At 41.0% G+C, this 16,404-nt stretch overlaps 1 protein-coding gene across 2 annotated transcripts in view; it reads right to left on the reverse strand.

The window, feature by feature from the left end:
- Positions 1–8,074: 8,074 nt before the first annotated feature.
- The window catches only part of RAB2A (RAB2A, member RAS oncogene family), a gene marked incomplete at its 5' end in the record, with an annotated part of 44,823 nt that continues 36,493 nt past the window's right edge, over positions 8,075–16,404 (reverse strand). For both annotated transcript variants that reach the window (XM_082014655.1, XM_082014654.1), the window contains 2 exons: positions 8,075–8,250; positions 10,565–10,633. In XM_082014655.1, coding sequence (XP_081870781.1) covers positions 8,155–8,250; positions 10,565–10,633 — 165 coding nt within the window. In that variant the 3' untranslated portion in view covers positions 8,075–8,154. The remainder of the gene's footprint in view (positions 8,251–10,564; positions 10,634–16,404) is intronic.

Genomic DNA, 16,404 nt, shown 5'->3' on the forward strand with positions numbered 1-16,404 from the left:
GCGGCGGCCGGGGGCGGGCTGGGCCCCGCCCACGCCGCCACCGCCGCTCCCTACCTGCGCCCCTCCCCCCGCGGGACGGAGGTTGCCGTGGCGACGGCCGCGCTCAGGCGGCGGGCCGGGCCCCTGGGCCAACCCCTTCCCGCCCCCCGCCCCCGCAGGGCTGCGAGGGAGCCACCGGCACGGCACGGCCCGCACCCCCCCCCGCCTCCCCGCCGAGCGCCCCCGCCCCCCAGGGGGAACCCCCGCCCCGCCCCCTCCCGCGGCGACAGGGGCGACCACGGCCGCCCCTCCCCCCGTCCCCCACCGGCCCGCTCCACGCGACGTCACCCCGGCCGGGCTTTCCTTCCCCTGACGGCGACTGCCCGGCCGCCGCTCATTGGGCACGGCCGCCGGCCAATGGTGAGCACCGCCCCCTCGCTGCCTCCCGTCCCCCTGCCCCGCCCCGTGCCTCCGCGGAGCGGAGCGCCACTCGCCCAGTCCCGCCCCGCCCCCTCCGGTCCGTGTGGGCAGAGCGCCCCGGCCCGAGGCACCGCCGCGGCGCGGGTCACTGCGTGGCGGCGGGGGCGGCGCTGCCCGGCCGGCGGGGCCTTGACGGCCCTGTGCGTCGAGTCGGCAGGCCGCCCCGGCAGGCCCGGGCTCCGCTGCGCCGGCAAAGCTGCACCCGTTTAACTTAAGCCCCCTGTAGACGTATTTATTTCGGTTTAATAGGTGTTTATGGTACGTTAGTCAGGACCTGTTCCTAATCAAACGGAGCTAAGTCAAAATAACGTCGACTGATGCCGGCCCCGATCAGCGGCGGAGGCCCCAGTGCCAAACGAGCAAGGCTTTCCCTCGCCCTGGCGGCGGCTTGGGAGCGGCCAGGCCCTGGCGCCCCGGCGAGGCCCGGCCCGGCAGGAGGACGGCTCTGCTCGGGCTGCGGCATCTCGTCCCACCACGCCCCGACAGACCGCTATGACGATAGCGAGAGCAAAAGCGCGTGAGGCGCAACGGCCTCCCCCCACGGGATGGAGAAAGAGGAAGGGACGGCCCATGGGCTTTCTCCATTTTCTGCCTTGGCTTGTGGCAGGAGCACATAGGCGTCGTAACAAGCCGCAGCGCTGGGAGGAAGGATTACCTCATGGAACTGCGAGCGCTTTCCAAGCAAAGGTGGAGTCTGGAGCGAACAAATCGCTGATGGCGGTTGATAAGCCCGGGGAGTATCGCATGGCTGCTTTGCATACCTCAACGGGCCGCCCCGGTCCTTGTGGAGCAGGAAGGGGGGGACCAGCTCCCAGCACCCAGATAGCAAGAGACGTCTCCTCCCGCCTGCAGCAAGCAAGCTTCTTCTTTGGCTCATGGAGCAATAGTTCTGTAGCAGATCTTCCTCTGCTGCAACCCTGAAGAGATCCCTTTACATTTGGTGAGCAACAATAACTTGGTGCCTTTAGAACTCCAGAGTTCACCTGACATTGGAGGAAAACTGCTTTTCACCTGGCATAGCAATTGAATTAAACTGAAATCAAGTTAGGCACACCTTCAAATGAAAGCCAAAAACAAGCCACCACTCAGATGGGTCTCGGCCAAAAAACCTACTACTAGAATCATAGTATCAAGGTTGGAAAAGACCTTTAAGATCAAGTCCAACCATCAATCCAACACCACCATGCCCACTAAACCATGTCCTGTAGTGCCAAATCTACATGTTTTTTGAACACTTCCAGAGGTGGTGACTTCACCACCTCCCTGGGCAGCCTGTTCCAACATTTGACCACTCTCTCAGTAAAGAAATTTTTCCTCATGTCTAGTCTAAACCTCCCCTGGCACAACTTGAGGCCATTTCCTCTCGTCCTATCACTAGTTACTTGGGAGAAGAGACCAACACCCATGTCACCACAACCTCCTTTCAGGTAGGCAGCTGCATTTTCTTCTATGTTTGCCCTGGAGTCTTCTGCTGGTGGTGGATGACCTGGGCAAGGGGATTTAGCAGCCTCTGTGCAGGCCTGTCAGTAAGGCAAACCTTCAGCCTTGCAAATGCTCCGTGCCCAGGGTTCACACCACCCACTGTGATTATCCAACCTTTTGCTGTGTGCCTACGCCAGGCACACGTCAGTGAGCCTCTCTGCACACCTGATGCTTCGGCCAGGTCCTCAACAGTTAGACAGGTGGATCTATGACTAACTATGTATGTTAAGTTGCTATAATGGCATTGTTAGAAGCAAACATCACTTCAGCCAATGTAGGCAAACTAAAGTTTGTGTTTTTTTTTTAACCAGTGATCCTTAATAAAGGTCTTCCTGAAGAATAGGGAACTGTAAATACACTGCTCCTTTTCTTGAATCATTGTCCCTAAACAGACACCCACCCCCAAACTCCAGGTTAGGAAAGGAAAAGGTGGGAGAAGTAAGAAAAATGAGTTACAGAAGATGTGAAGAAACACACAAGAAATAAGACATGGAGCTCTGAAAACTGGAAAGAAAATAGAATCAGACTTGGACAAGAATCCAGTGAAGACACCGAAGTATTATTTACAGTAGTCAGTCCTGCAGGCCAGGGCTGTGACGTAACATACGTTAGAGTTTCTTCAGCGGCAAGGATAGATGCCCTTTTCCCTGAAGTTACATGGCTTCACAGAAAAACATCCCAGGGAGGATTACACTATTGCACATACTTTACTTCACAAGCTTCATTTCTGCTTCATAGCAGTAGCTGTGGGAGACATGGCAAGCGTTTTAGCTTCTGTGCGGGCATGTTTCACTTGTTAAACTGACAGCCTCTCCCTGCATCATCTTCATGGGAGACCACGAGCAACCCCCTGGGCTTCTGTCTTCCCACATACCCTTGTTACTTAACTGTCTTGTAAGTCACTTTGTTTCAGACATTCCCTGCATCTGAAAATGTTTTCCCAAGCCATAATCAGAAAAACGTACTGTTTACTTGACAATTTTAACTTGGACAATTAAACTGACAACTGTTAGAACTGTACCTTGGTCTCTTTTCAGCTGTCCTCTCACCTAAGGATTTTCTTGCCTCCCAGTATTTTATGCCCAAGTCTAGGAAAAGTGATCAGTTTCTGGTTACTTCAGTAACATTGTACCGGGCTTTGCTTACGTAAGAAAGGCTAACTGGGTCCTACTATAATTTACACCAAATGTACTATAGTCATCAACGAGATTCTGCCTAATATAAACATTTGTGTATCTGACCCCTCAAAGAAGGAATTTTAAAAATCATAACTATGCTGGGGGGGGACACCCCAGAATATACTGATGCATTGATTCCTTCATGTTGCTGTGAACAAATTTACAAAAACTGCAATTTGTGATAGGAATTAAAATGGATGTACAGACACTGTAGTAGACTGGCCTCAAAATAAAGTATGAAGTAGATTTTCCCTACACCTTATTTCACCTCTGTCACACAGCAGTTAAATCCCATGTCTTGAATATCAGATACATGGTCCACTTAATTTGTCATAACAAGTTTTTGGAAATACTCATCACCACTACAGGGAGAGTTGCAGTATTGAAGGTTGCAACCAAACACAGTTTTTTATTTATTTATTTATTTATTTTTAAGTGGAGAGTATACCTGATAGTATAGAATAGTGACTTCTTTAATCAGTGCTCCCATGACAACAGTGTAATTTTTTACACTGGGGTAAAACTGACTGCAGAGCATGCTGGTTTTGTCTTCTCCAGCTTGAGATTGCTACAGCAACAACCTCCTTCCTCAAGCCAATCCTAAAGCAGGAACACTTCCTCCCTCCACCCCCTCTTCCTCCAGCTGCTAAGCAAAGAATAAACTTTCAGCTTCGCTCCTCCTTTATTGGAAGGGGAATAGGGTAATATGCTGTAATGGGTTTTCCGTGTTTGCCAAGAGTCTGTTTCCTCTTATCATCCACAATATTTAACGTAAATCTTGTAATAGTTCCAAAAATAATAAAATCTCTCCCAAGAATAAAAATGATAGATCCACAACATGCTGTGTTTTTGTCATGGTCTTGGTTTCGTAACATTCTGTTAGTAGTTTTTATTGCTTAATGTTGTGGTTTCTTTCATACGCAGCAGACCCAGTAAAGACATTTCATCAGCTACTTACACAGCAGCAGCCTGGATTATTTACAAACGGAGATTTCAGTACCATATTAAAATAAATCACCACTGCATACTGTTAAAGTTACATGGCAGTAATATGGCAGAAGAAAACCCAGAGATTGTAGGGGGAGGAACATTAAGTATCTACAAATCATAAGTATGGTATCAGCAAACAAATTTATTAAGATATCCAAATAAAACCTGTTAATCTTCCTCCTTCTCCCCTATCTCCTCCCAAGCAATAATGGAAGAGGAATAGGCAAATTCTATCCCCCCACACATGCAAAACAGTACACACGGTATGTCTAACAAGTAACAGAACCCATGCAATACTTCCCTTGTGATTTTATATCATGCAGCAAGATAGTGTATTCCTCTCTCCCTCTGCCCCACCCTTCCATCCCCAAAGCAAATGCCCCACATCGGGCAAATTCCCTCAAGCGTAGGTGTAACGGATGTGGAAAGGGGTAAATATGGAGAACGGCACTTACTCACTGCATTCAGTTTGAATGACAAAATACCAGAACAGACAAGGCAAAGACAAAGTAACAACACAAGAGAAACTTGATTTAGGAGGAGAATAAGCCAACCAACCAAGCTATGAAGAAAGCTGGAGGACAAGCAGTAGTGACAAAAGAACAGTCCATCAAGAGGAATCGCTATCTCAGGCATCAGTGCATTTACAAAAGCAATACCCTACTGGTAACAACTTTGAGAAAAACGCAGGCATACTGGGGTGCCCTCATTTAGAATGATTACTTCAAACAAACAAAAAAATCCTTTAATGCCCCAAACTGTCTTTTGCTGTTTCTAAATTGTTTTAATACATTTTTTTCACTCAGATCCAGTTTAACTGTAAATTCAAGCCCGATAAGAGGTTTTCCTTTCTTCCCAAGAACAGATTTAGTGCTCTAACAGTCTAACTCTTAAGGCAGAAATAACTTTCCCAACTTAAACGTATGCCATTTAGCCTAAAACTAATCCGTGCCCTTCTGACCCCACCAATATATAAATATTGCGGTTGAAGGCTCTTCAAGGAGGCAGCACCACAATGAACTAGCATGTCACAGTATGCGTAACACGTCAGAAAGGGAGTAGGGAAGGTAGCACTCACTGCCTGCTAGGGGCTTGAGACAGTCTCTTGTTATTTAGCTTATCAGTAAGTATTTTGGCAGTCATTTACCTTAAGTTGCTGCTGAGTCTGATCTTGCACAAGAATAAATCAGAATGATTGAAGTCAACAGAAACACACAGGTGGAAGATTGAGGGGGAGTGTTAATCTTTCTTAAATGACTGCCAAAATTCCCAGAGCTTCTCATTTTAAGTAGAAATGAGAGAGACAAGTCTTAAGTTATGCTTAGAGGATTTGTCGCTCCAAATTTACTCTTTTGTAAGTTAACTATGGTTTATACCATATGCTAAACTGGGAGTACAGGGAAACTGCACCTTGGTATGATTTTTCAGTATTGATAGTTTTATATTACATGTAATAGCTGTACAAGTTGCTGGGGAACAACTAAGTGTTTTAATTCTTTGGTAATGAAAATACAACCAATAAAAGCAACTGGAATTCAACACGAAAGCTCAGCAAGTTATCAGTCACTCATTTACAAGTAAAACTGAAACCTGTGAAAGAATAACCTTGCAAAGCACATGCTCTAGAAGGAAACGTTCCTGCTATGTTCTGTGCCATGTAATTTTCAAATTCTTATAGGATATAATAGCATCAGGGTCTTCTCAAAAAACCACAAATACATACAGATTTCTAATCAGCAACAAAAGGATTAGGTATGCACAAAGTTTGTGACAAAAAGCCAGCCAGAATGAGAGGAAACTTTGGTTTCGTTCTAGCTCCTCTTTGAAAGTACCAGATTCTTAATGTAATGTACAGTGCAAGACTGGCACACAAGCCAGGACCAACCAACGAGATAAAAAAAAAAAAATCAATATGCACATGTGACTACAGTAAGTCACAGCACATTCCCCATGCCCCTACTCCACTCCTCCTCTGTTCCCTTAACAGGGGCAATTGTTATGGCTATGGGAAATTTACTCCCATTTGTAAGGTAGCTGAGGCTCCTATAGAAGAGCATGCTTTTCTCCCATCTCGTCTCAGGCAACCGAGTTCTGCAATGCTGCCAGTTGCAAAAAAAAAAAATCTTCAAGCAGTTACTTCAAGCAAGTACTCTTGTTCTTTCATTCCTTCTTGTGAGCATGTAGTTACTACAAGCCAGTTTTCCCTCAGCGACAATGCAATTCAGTCCTATGGTTTTACTCTCCTGCAACACAATTTTCAAACTTTAACTGAAAGAGGTGTGCTTTATAAATGCAAACTTCCTATAAGAAACAGTTAAAAGTATGTAAACGGAGTAACCTTATAAGAATTTAAATAGTTGAAAACAATTATATTGCATTGCTGATGATGCTCCTAAATGTGTAAGAAAGATCTGAAGTCAGCAACTAACATAGATCCTTATCAGTTGTTCCTTCCCCAGATACAAACAAGAGGTTCCACATGTTTTTTAAACTTTATTTAAGCTCAGAACCACCGCTATGTTACACCTGTCAGGCTGAAGTTTATTCATGTTCGATGTTAAAAGTTCTGACAATAAGAATGGATGACATGAGGATCCATGTCCCCCAGTGTAGTGTTGCAGTCAGTATTGGTCCAGTAAGACGAAAGTTTTGCAGTTATTTCATTCCCCACCCCCCCACTTTTTTTTAGATACATGAAGCATGGCCTAGCATTACATGGCCTAGCATTAGTGTCACCCTTTTATCTGCAATTTACTTAAATACAATGAGATGGAAACTCAGTTGTTTCCTCATTTGTAGGAAAAGTAACATGAATATTCTGTACTTCAACAAATAAACACTTAAACACAGGATTGTTTTGCACTGTTGCAACCCTCTCATTTGAGGCAAAACATTCCACCACGCCCTCCAACCACCACCATAATAAGTTCCAAAGCATTTCTAGTTTTGATTTTCATCAAGATTTCCAAACTGGCAGATTTTATTTTCACACCCTCTTCACAATAGACAAGATGCTTACCATATATTTAGGATTACAAGTTGCCACTAAAAGAAAACTTTACACAACCACTGTACATTTAGGTTGAAAAACTGTCCTTGCATGAAAAATATACCTAGAAATCAAGTGGTAAACAAGGAAAAAAAAAAAAAAAATCAAGAAAAGATTAACATTTTTATAATGTGCCATTTTGAATTTATCAACTCCTCCTCTACTTTTCATTCATATTCTGTTTTTACCGATAGTATTTGTTAAGGCAAACAGCTAATCCATTTCTGAAGAGGTGCTGTGGAAATTGTGGACAAACAGCAAACATTTGGCATTAAAATAGATAGCACGTATGTAGCCTCTAGTAATATACATTAAGCATTTATCTTGGACTTCAGGATAATGACAGGGGAGGATGAACATGCTAACAATGTCAAAAAGGCTTAAAATTTAGCGTCCAAGCAATTTCTATTAATGCTTCTGTAGTTTTCAAGCTCTACGTAGTATAGAATTTATGCAAATGCATTAAAGAATTCTAGCTTGGCAAGTACACCCAAGCAGGTTATTAAACTATATATACAGAAAGTGATAAATACAGAATTAAAAGAGTCCTTCCGCTTCTCTCTATAGCCTTGAAAACTGACAAAAAACTTGAGGACAGCTCTACAATATTAAACATTAGGTAACCGCAGGAGCTGGGAAACCTAACTACACAAACTGATTAAAATACTCAGATGACTTTGTAGTGTTTAATACAATTCAGTTCGTAGTCAAGGGCACAAGACAACATTTAACAAAAATAATCACATCAATTGACCTAGAAATCAAATGTAAATAGGTATGAATACAATCTCCAAAATCTGTCTTTAAGTGAACATTAACCATTTATTCAAAGTTATACAAGAATTTGAAGGATAAAGTCTTCTTCTGCAACAGGAAACCAACTTACAAGTTTCATGTCTCAGCTGAATTGGAGGCGAGCGGGGCAGGAGGGAAGAGGGAAGGGTGAACAAATGAGTTAGTAGGCCCCATCCAGGCAGCTAGAAAGTAAAAACAGGCTCAACAGCAGCCTCCTCCAGCTTGTTGTCCTCCCTGATTGCCTGCGAGCGTTGCATTAGTAGCAGCATGTTGAGGGCCAATTTTTATGCCATTTGCCTGAAATGAAGTTTAATATACAGCGTAATTATTTTAGAACACTAATATACTTGAAAAGCTTTTCTTTTTTTTTTTTAGAAAATCATATAGCAAGTTCTGCTAACGTATGCAACAAATATAGCAAAATTTATCTTTTTTTAGCAGTATGTCCTTGGCAATTAAATATAATTTAAAGGATGATGCTTTCCTTCTCATTTAACTTTTATCTCTATGTTATACACTGTACCTTAAACTCCTAACACGAAAACACAGAGCAAGAATTGTATTTTAATACCACCTGGCATAAGGCTTTAAAAATACATAGCATTGCTACGAATGCATAAACTCTCCCCTCCCACCAAAATCTCCACTAGTTTAATATAAAACTTTTCCTCTCTAGACAGCATTTCGTTCTGTGTTGAATCAGCTGTAGAGGCTAAGGGCATACGAGTGTTCTGTGTCATCAATAATTTCTATGATCCCAAAAGACATGGCTACTTGCCAAGAACCCACACACAGTGTAGTTCTTTCATTCATCAAAATCACACTTATATCTTAACCCTCACTCCCTCAAGTGGATTTTACCTAAAAATACAGCACTTTGAGAAAAGTAATACAGTAGCTTCAGAAATTAAGCTCTTAAGGAAACTTTGCGTCACAGTAAATCTCAGATTTATAGCGCTTGGCAGTTGTTCTGCAACAGTGGTAGCCTTGGGGTTTCTGGCACTAGCTCAGTATTGACAGCAGCTGATGTGGTTTCTTTTCGCTCTTTGACTCCTCTTTAATAAAAAGCATGCCCTATGGCTCATTGGTTTTGCCCCCCCTGGGCTGATAGCAACTTCTTGAGGAATCAAGGAGCCAGACTTGGCATAAAGCCAAATAAATAGCATGGACTGTTGGCTCTTGACAGCATATTGCAATCAAAGCTCCGTAAGGCACAGTAAAGCAGTCAGCTACTATATGAAACTCGACAGATACAATGAGCATACTTTTTCAGCTACTCTGATTACTGTCCAATTTATATTGCACTACTGAGTGCATTTTCTTTAGGAAAAATGTTAAAAGAAAATTTAAAATTTTTCATCACTAAACTGAATTTAAAAAGTGTTTTACCAAAACAGCATATATACATAGACGCACACACATTTCCCAGTCAGAATTAGTGCCTTTGAAGGATCAATATTCAAGTCTTATTTAGCTACAAGTTTCCTAATGCAAATACTTAGCACACTACTGAAGTTTCTCACCATTTCCCCTCCAAAGTCACAAGAGCAATGTTTTTTAATAGTCTAAATTTTCTCATGTTGAAATATATTAATCAGGAGGAGGTGAAGCAATTGGGTCCTGCCAATTCCCTCACTACTCTTTGAACAATTCTGTATGGACTATCACACTTAAGGGAAGCATCAGACTGGCAGTCCCAGAGAATGCACCTATTCACAGAACAGATACAGAACAGAAAGTGGCAGTGCAGACTTTCACATGTGGTTTCACTAAGCACCTCAGCAACGATATTTAAGGACACGCAGGATAAAAAAAAAAAAACACTTGGGCATCAGAAAGGAACTGACCACTTCACATTGTCAAATTTAAACTTTATGTGGTGTGACTTTTTATGTGAACATTAACAATCATTAACGATAAGCTAATCGTTAGCTTATACAATCCTAACATTTCTATATAATCCTAATATTTCTATTTACTACTCCTGAATTTGAATCTGCTTTTTCTACAGCCATGAACCTCTCTCCTAACTGCTCAAGACTTTCCACAGCACAATCATTTCATAATTCAAGAGAGACATTATAGGTCTTTCTAAGCTCTTGCATTACAAAAGTGCTCCCTGCTCCATCTCCCCACCCCCACCCCGAACAAGCAGAGAGACAGGCCCCAATAATCTGTAATTTCAGTAATGTGCATAGGCAAAATGGCTAATCTTTTATTCCCTACAGAATCCAGCCACCTAAACCAGGAACATTTCAAAAGTCTTTTATGTAACTCTCAAAGCAATCCCTCCCCTACACTGGACAGCTCATGGAGTGCATCTGGCATATCAACATGGTCCCCCATTTACATAGTGGAAAATTATCTTTGAAAACAGATGACACCATATGGAGAAGTGGATGAAAGTGGATTTTCTTCTCTTTTGGGGATTTATATTATTTTGTGATGCTTCATGGATGGATAGGGTCACTTATTTTAATCCATTTTTATCACAATGGCAGACAATTCTATATCCAAATGGAACAAATATTTTACTGTCTGGCCTTCTAGGGGAGGTGAATTTTGTACATTTAAAGAAAAAACAAAAAGCATTCAGAGTACTAAAAGTTACCTCATTGTTAATGTCAAAAACTCCTTCCTGGATTTTCTCGTAGATCTCTTTTGCAGTGTTAATAAATGCCTAAAATGAAGGAGAAAAAAAACAAGACACAAACACAATGAATGCGATATCCTTTGGTGTCAGATGCACTAATTGGACTCCAATCCCATGTGCAATTGTCTCAGCGAGACTTTTCTTTCTGACCTCAACAGGAACAGGTATGACAACAGCATCCTATAGCCTACCCTGAAGTAGCAATGGATCACACTCTGTTTACAAAAACAGTGGCATTTTCATAACATCTGTATTCTACAATCTGTTGTCCAGTAATTACAGGGAAAAAGTGTTTTTTAAGATATATAAATTACTTTTAAATTATTTATTTCTGATCCTTATGGATAGATTGTGTGGCAGATGGTTTCCCCTACCCTTAATATCTTTCTAATAGGCCACTCTAGATTAGAGTGCTTAGCAACATAAAACCACAGGGTATTTACAATGATGATGTAAGGATGCTGTCTGCTGCATGAAACCTTACGCTATCATTTAATATTCACCTAATTTTAAGAATGTATTCTCTTTAATTAATCTTACACACAATAGGCAATAGACCTCTTAATAGTAAAAAGGAGAGGCCCCAGGTTTTATTATGGTGTCTGAAAATCTATTGTTTTAATTCAAAGACTTTGACATTCAGGTCTGAAAAAGGCAATGATATAAATGCTTTTGGTTGAAGTTTACAATCAATGATTCCATTCTTCATCTCTCATTTAACTTGATAGGTCAAGTAATGCCTAAAACAACGTATAATTTAAGAGATGATTAACAGCAACTAATAATTACAATCAATATCAAACATATAGTTCTTTCTGGCTTAAAATACCAACACAATGCAATCATACAAGATACGCTATCTTCTGCACAAGCCTATTACAGCAAATACAGATCTAATTCAAATATAAAGAAAGTAAACAGGGTTCATGGAGAGGAACAAATCATACCTTTCCTCATTTCTACACTGGAAGCATTTGACTGCTGAACTTGCCACCAGAGCTTTGTTTCCTAATTAACAGGACTGATATGTTTTCACCTTTAAAGGCCTTACAGCTCCCCAGAGTAATCAATCTACTGCAGCTCAATTACTGCACCAAGCATACACCACAGCCAGTGAAGGAGACTTGAACGACTGCAGCAGGAGTGGAAAGATATGAATATGCATAAACTCTAAGTGGGTGATCGAATCATCACAGAGGGTCATGAGAATTTGCAGCAAAATAATGAGAAGAATTAATCATTGCAGATTCACAAGGCACTTAGGAAGTGAGTTCGTTTTTCAAACATGCATTAGAGTTGAGGAGAAAAATTGGCTTTTGTCCAACTACGAATTGATTCAAATTCCTCAGAAATTGAAATCTCAATGTAAGAAAAAAATTTTGAAATTATCTTGGTTTCTGATAATACACCAATTATTGTAATGGCCTCATACATGGGCCTACTGAAGGGTGTAAGTCAAAAACTTTGGAAATTCAAAAAGCTGGAATCTGTGAGGCTACTTGCTTGCTTCTACTTCAGTGGGACATTAAACAGAACGTGAAGTCTTAAAAATGTGTTATGATAACTTCATGTAAACAAGCACTTAGCAATTGGCACGTCTAACAATTCTAGATGTTGGCTAAGTACGCCTAGGCTCTTAGAATTCATTTCACGAGAACTACACTAGATCTGTAAAAGTTACTTTAGACCAACAAAACTAGAATTTTAACAGACTACTAACTCTAACACAACGGAGTATAAAATATCTTATGGCTGCTACACTCAAGAACAGATCACCGCAAGAACCCACCTATCCTCACAAAAATAGTAAAATGTACCGGAAAACGTAGTGTGATTTAACAATACTCAATCCCCCTCTCCCACCCCCCCGTTATTACACATGTACTATACAACGCAAAAAAGCATACTGAGTTCAGTATGGTCTATTTTAAACATATTGCCTAAGAAACCATTGACCTGAAAAATCCAAATATTCCATTTATTTCAGTTCCATAATTTCAGTTGTCTTGAAAAGACGTAATCTGACTACCACACATTCCCATCAGTGATTCTGGTGCACCACGTATTAGTGTTAAAAGAGCACATACTGTTATTCTGCATGGCAAAATGCCAGGCTGCACTGGGTCACACATAAATAATTCCCATTTGAAAAACAATGGTTTGACAAGAATATAGCACATAATAAATCTACCTCATGTTTTCTTCAGTTGGTATGGTTTCTGAAAAATTACTACTAATCAGCCATGAAAAGAGACTTGCATCCCTTGAGACCTCCGTTTGTTTCTTGCATCCATGTATTTTAAGTTAGCTTATGCTTCAAAGTATAAGCAGACTCAAAATCACCACCTGAGAACTTTATGGAAAACAGCAGTCTACTCACATCAGATTTTGGCATTGCATGCTCATGCCCCAATTAGTAAGGACAAGAAGGTGAACTCAGTATAATTGACTACTTCTAAAAATCTCTTTTAATACTGCATGTTCTAACTCTTATCTGGAACATGCAGTATACTATAAACTCTCAATTATTTATGGGCAGTTTATCCTATTTGCAGATTAACTGAGCCATGGATGCAGAAAGACAGAAAGGTTTCCCCTCAAATCCAGTTTGGAATTATGAGACCATGTGCAGGCGACTGCAAGAACACAGCTGTAGCACTTCACACACCAACTTGGATCCAGGTGCAGTTTAGCCACTTCCACACAACACAAGAGCCCGACCAGTAAGCCCACATGGACTTGTCTGGCTGCCTCCCAAGCCTACTGCGGTTGCACTGTACATTCCTGTAATGTTGCTGTTACTAAAACACTATACAAAGATACTCCAGCACTTCCACCCCAAATCAGCTCAGGTCCAGGTTTATTTTCACCATCCCAGAAGAGGCAGTACCAGATTCAATCTGGATTTATATTCAGTCACCTGAAAGATAGCAAGACCGTAGTACGCAGTATCGCCATTACTTGTAAAAAGAAAAGAGGGACTTCTGCAAAAACAGTATGTTAGACTTCCAAATATAAAAATTCTAGACTACATTTCAGGAAAACTGAAGAAAACAATGTAACCTCAGGAAAATGTCTACATTTGGCATTTAACTCTTGGTTTTAATCTTTCCAAATCACAAACTACTGATGCTTTTATGCATGAGACTACTAAATGTATCTGTACCACAGCAGTGGAAAAAAGGTTTCATACAAGTTATCCGGTGATTTGTTTTAATATAACGTGTTTTTCAATTGTGTTGACATTATAACTAGGTTCTCAAGTAATAGTAATACCCTGCCAAGCAAAATTACGTTAGTGTACAAGTGAGAAAGTGAGTCTTATAAGATGTGATCTACCTCTTGTGTCACACCTGCACCTACTGCAAAGCTAACAAAGGTTTCTGAGTCACAATACACCAGTATAATATCACTCCAGATGATTTTTATCAGCAGTTTCCTAGATCATATTGCTACATAGGAATCAAGAGGTCAAGTCTCACAGTGCTCACCTCAAAAAAACACCAAACCACCCAACAGTACAGATGCTGCATTTTAGATAAATTAATCCTAAAAACACTGAATGTAGAATTAAATCAACTTCAACATCCATTTTATCACACAAAGTAAACAAGTAATGTAGGTTTACTACCCTTGAGACAAACCCAGGAAGTACGAATTCTACAACTGGTAAAAACAAAGCAAGAAGTAAGGGAGTAAGTTCCTGGTACCTCTGTCTTATGGAGATTGTATGCAGGAGTAATAATAATTTAAGGGCACCAGAATGTGAGTTATAGAACATCTACATTTAGTTTTTACCTGGCAGGTATCAATAACGTCACTTCTCTTTCTCAGAAAGCTAATGCTGTGACAAGTATTTGAGGACTTAGCTACAAGCTGAACATAACAGCAAAAAGCTTGTAAATGAGCCACTCGTACTTTTCAAACATCAGATTTTAAAAGTTCATCTTTGCTTAAAATCAGAATGTATCAGGTTCTGCACGGCCAGTTCAGGTAACACGCTGCCCTCTGGTGGCAATATTAAAGTTAAATTTAGTGCTATGAAATACAAATTGGGCAGTCATTATTTCTAGATGCTTTCTTACAATTAAATGAGGAATGCTTAAAGGTTAAATATCTCACAAATTCTAAAGCATGACCCTCACGGTCAGCCAACACCAAAAATTTCTTCATCCGTCCCAATCTCCTATCTTACCTTTTAGCAGTGACATACAAATAGTTAGATTAGTATTAAAGACTACATTTGCAAACAGTAACATGGACCACAAATGGATTTACCCCTAGAGCATTCACCATCCCAGTGTGTAAGTGGTGCTGGATGGCCACTTAACAGAGTGAGATCCCAAAGCTCTGAGCAGCTGTTTTATGCACAGTAAGACAGTATTTTTTACAACTAAATGACCGTTCAGAAAGAAGCCTAGGACACTAAAGGGGCTACAGAGGAGTTAATTATCAAGCTGTAGGAAGGTACTATGTAATGAACCTGCACCCCAAAGAGCACCCCAACACATTTGTAGCCTTATTTTTGAAGTAAAGGTGCACAGGCACAAACCAGAACTTGACAGCAATTTGTTTATGTGTACCCATTGGAGTGCAACCTTTCTGACAAACTTATTGGAAGATGCACATTGTCAGAGCTCGAAGCGCCTCAAGAAGTCCTGCAGCTGCTGTTGAACAGTTACAAAGGACAGAGAACCTGAGAAAAAAAGAAGATAAACGCAGAACTAAGAATCCATCTCTCCAGCAGAATCTACAGCTCAGGCAGGCAGCTATATCATACTTTCCATGTTCTTCTATAAAGCCTAGAAACCTCAATTAACTGAGACTTTTTATTCTGATTATACCTTGAGATGCCCAGAAGCCTGAAGAACCATGGCAGAGCCAGTGTTCCTTACTGCACAGTTGGGGCACAGTCCAAGGGTTTGCCACAAGGAGGTAAAAAGGTGTGAATCTTCACCAGAGCCAGGTGTCCTGCCCTTTCTCTGTCCCACAGCTGAACCAACACGAGCTTCACCTCTCTGTTTTCTCACGGGAGAAACTGTCTAAAGCACCAGCTTCACACAGCTGAAAGGTCACAGAACTTTGATTTCAAGGAACTTGAAAGAATACTGGCTTTGATACAAGTGAAACCTAACACGTTAGTTGTGTGTGGTGTGGGGTTTTTTTTTGTGTGTTTGTTTGTTTTGGGTTTGTTTGGTTTTTTTTAAGACTTTTATGAACTAGAAATTCTTGTTTTGCAAGTTCTAGTCAGATTACATCTTGTGTGTCACTTTACCTTATTATGCAAACTATTAACATCCTAGGATTTTCAAATTTTTTTAACTAAATCCCTGCTTACTATACTACCAGGTCAAACAACTGTGTGTTTACCAGCAATTGTGTTTAGGGAAGGTGTGGAGGGGAAATAAAACATACTTCTAAAAAAATCAGTTCAAATTTAGAAGCTGTTAAGAATCTCATCTTTCCATGAGATTTTCATTTTTACCCTTCAGAATATTATAAAGGCCATCCTCCTTCCCTTATCTGGGACCGAGCAGTACCACTGTTGAAGCTACAGCGTTTTGAATATTCATTATCCATTTAAGCAAAAGTATGAAAGAAGCTGCCTGAAGAGAAAATTAAGTTACAGCTTAAACAAAACCATTGAATGACCATCCAGCTACATGTAGCAGAAGTGCTCCATTGCTCAGTCAAAACCGTTAGTCTATTCAGATTTAATCCTAAATAATGAATCCATTATTGTATTCTATTTATGTGCAGACAACTTGGAATAATACAGATAATACTCATAAGATGAA

The sequence above is a fragment of the Phaethon aethereus genome, assembly GCF_964289735.1.
Source record: "Phaethon aethereus genome assembly, chromosome: 2".
NCBI lineage: Eukaryota > Metazoa > Chordata > Aves > Phaethontiformes > Phaethontidae > Phaethon > Phaethon aethereus.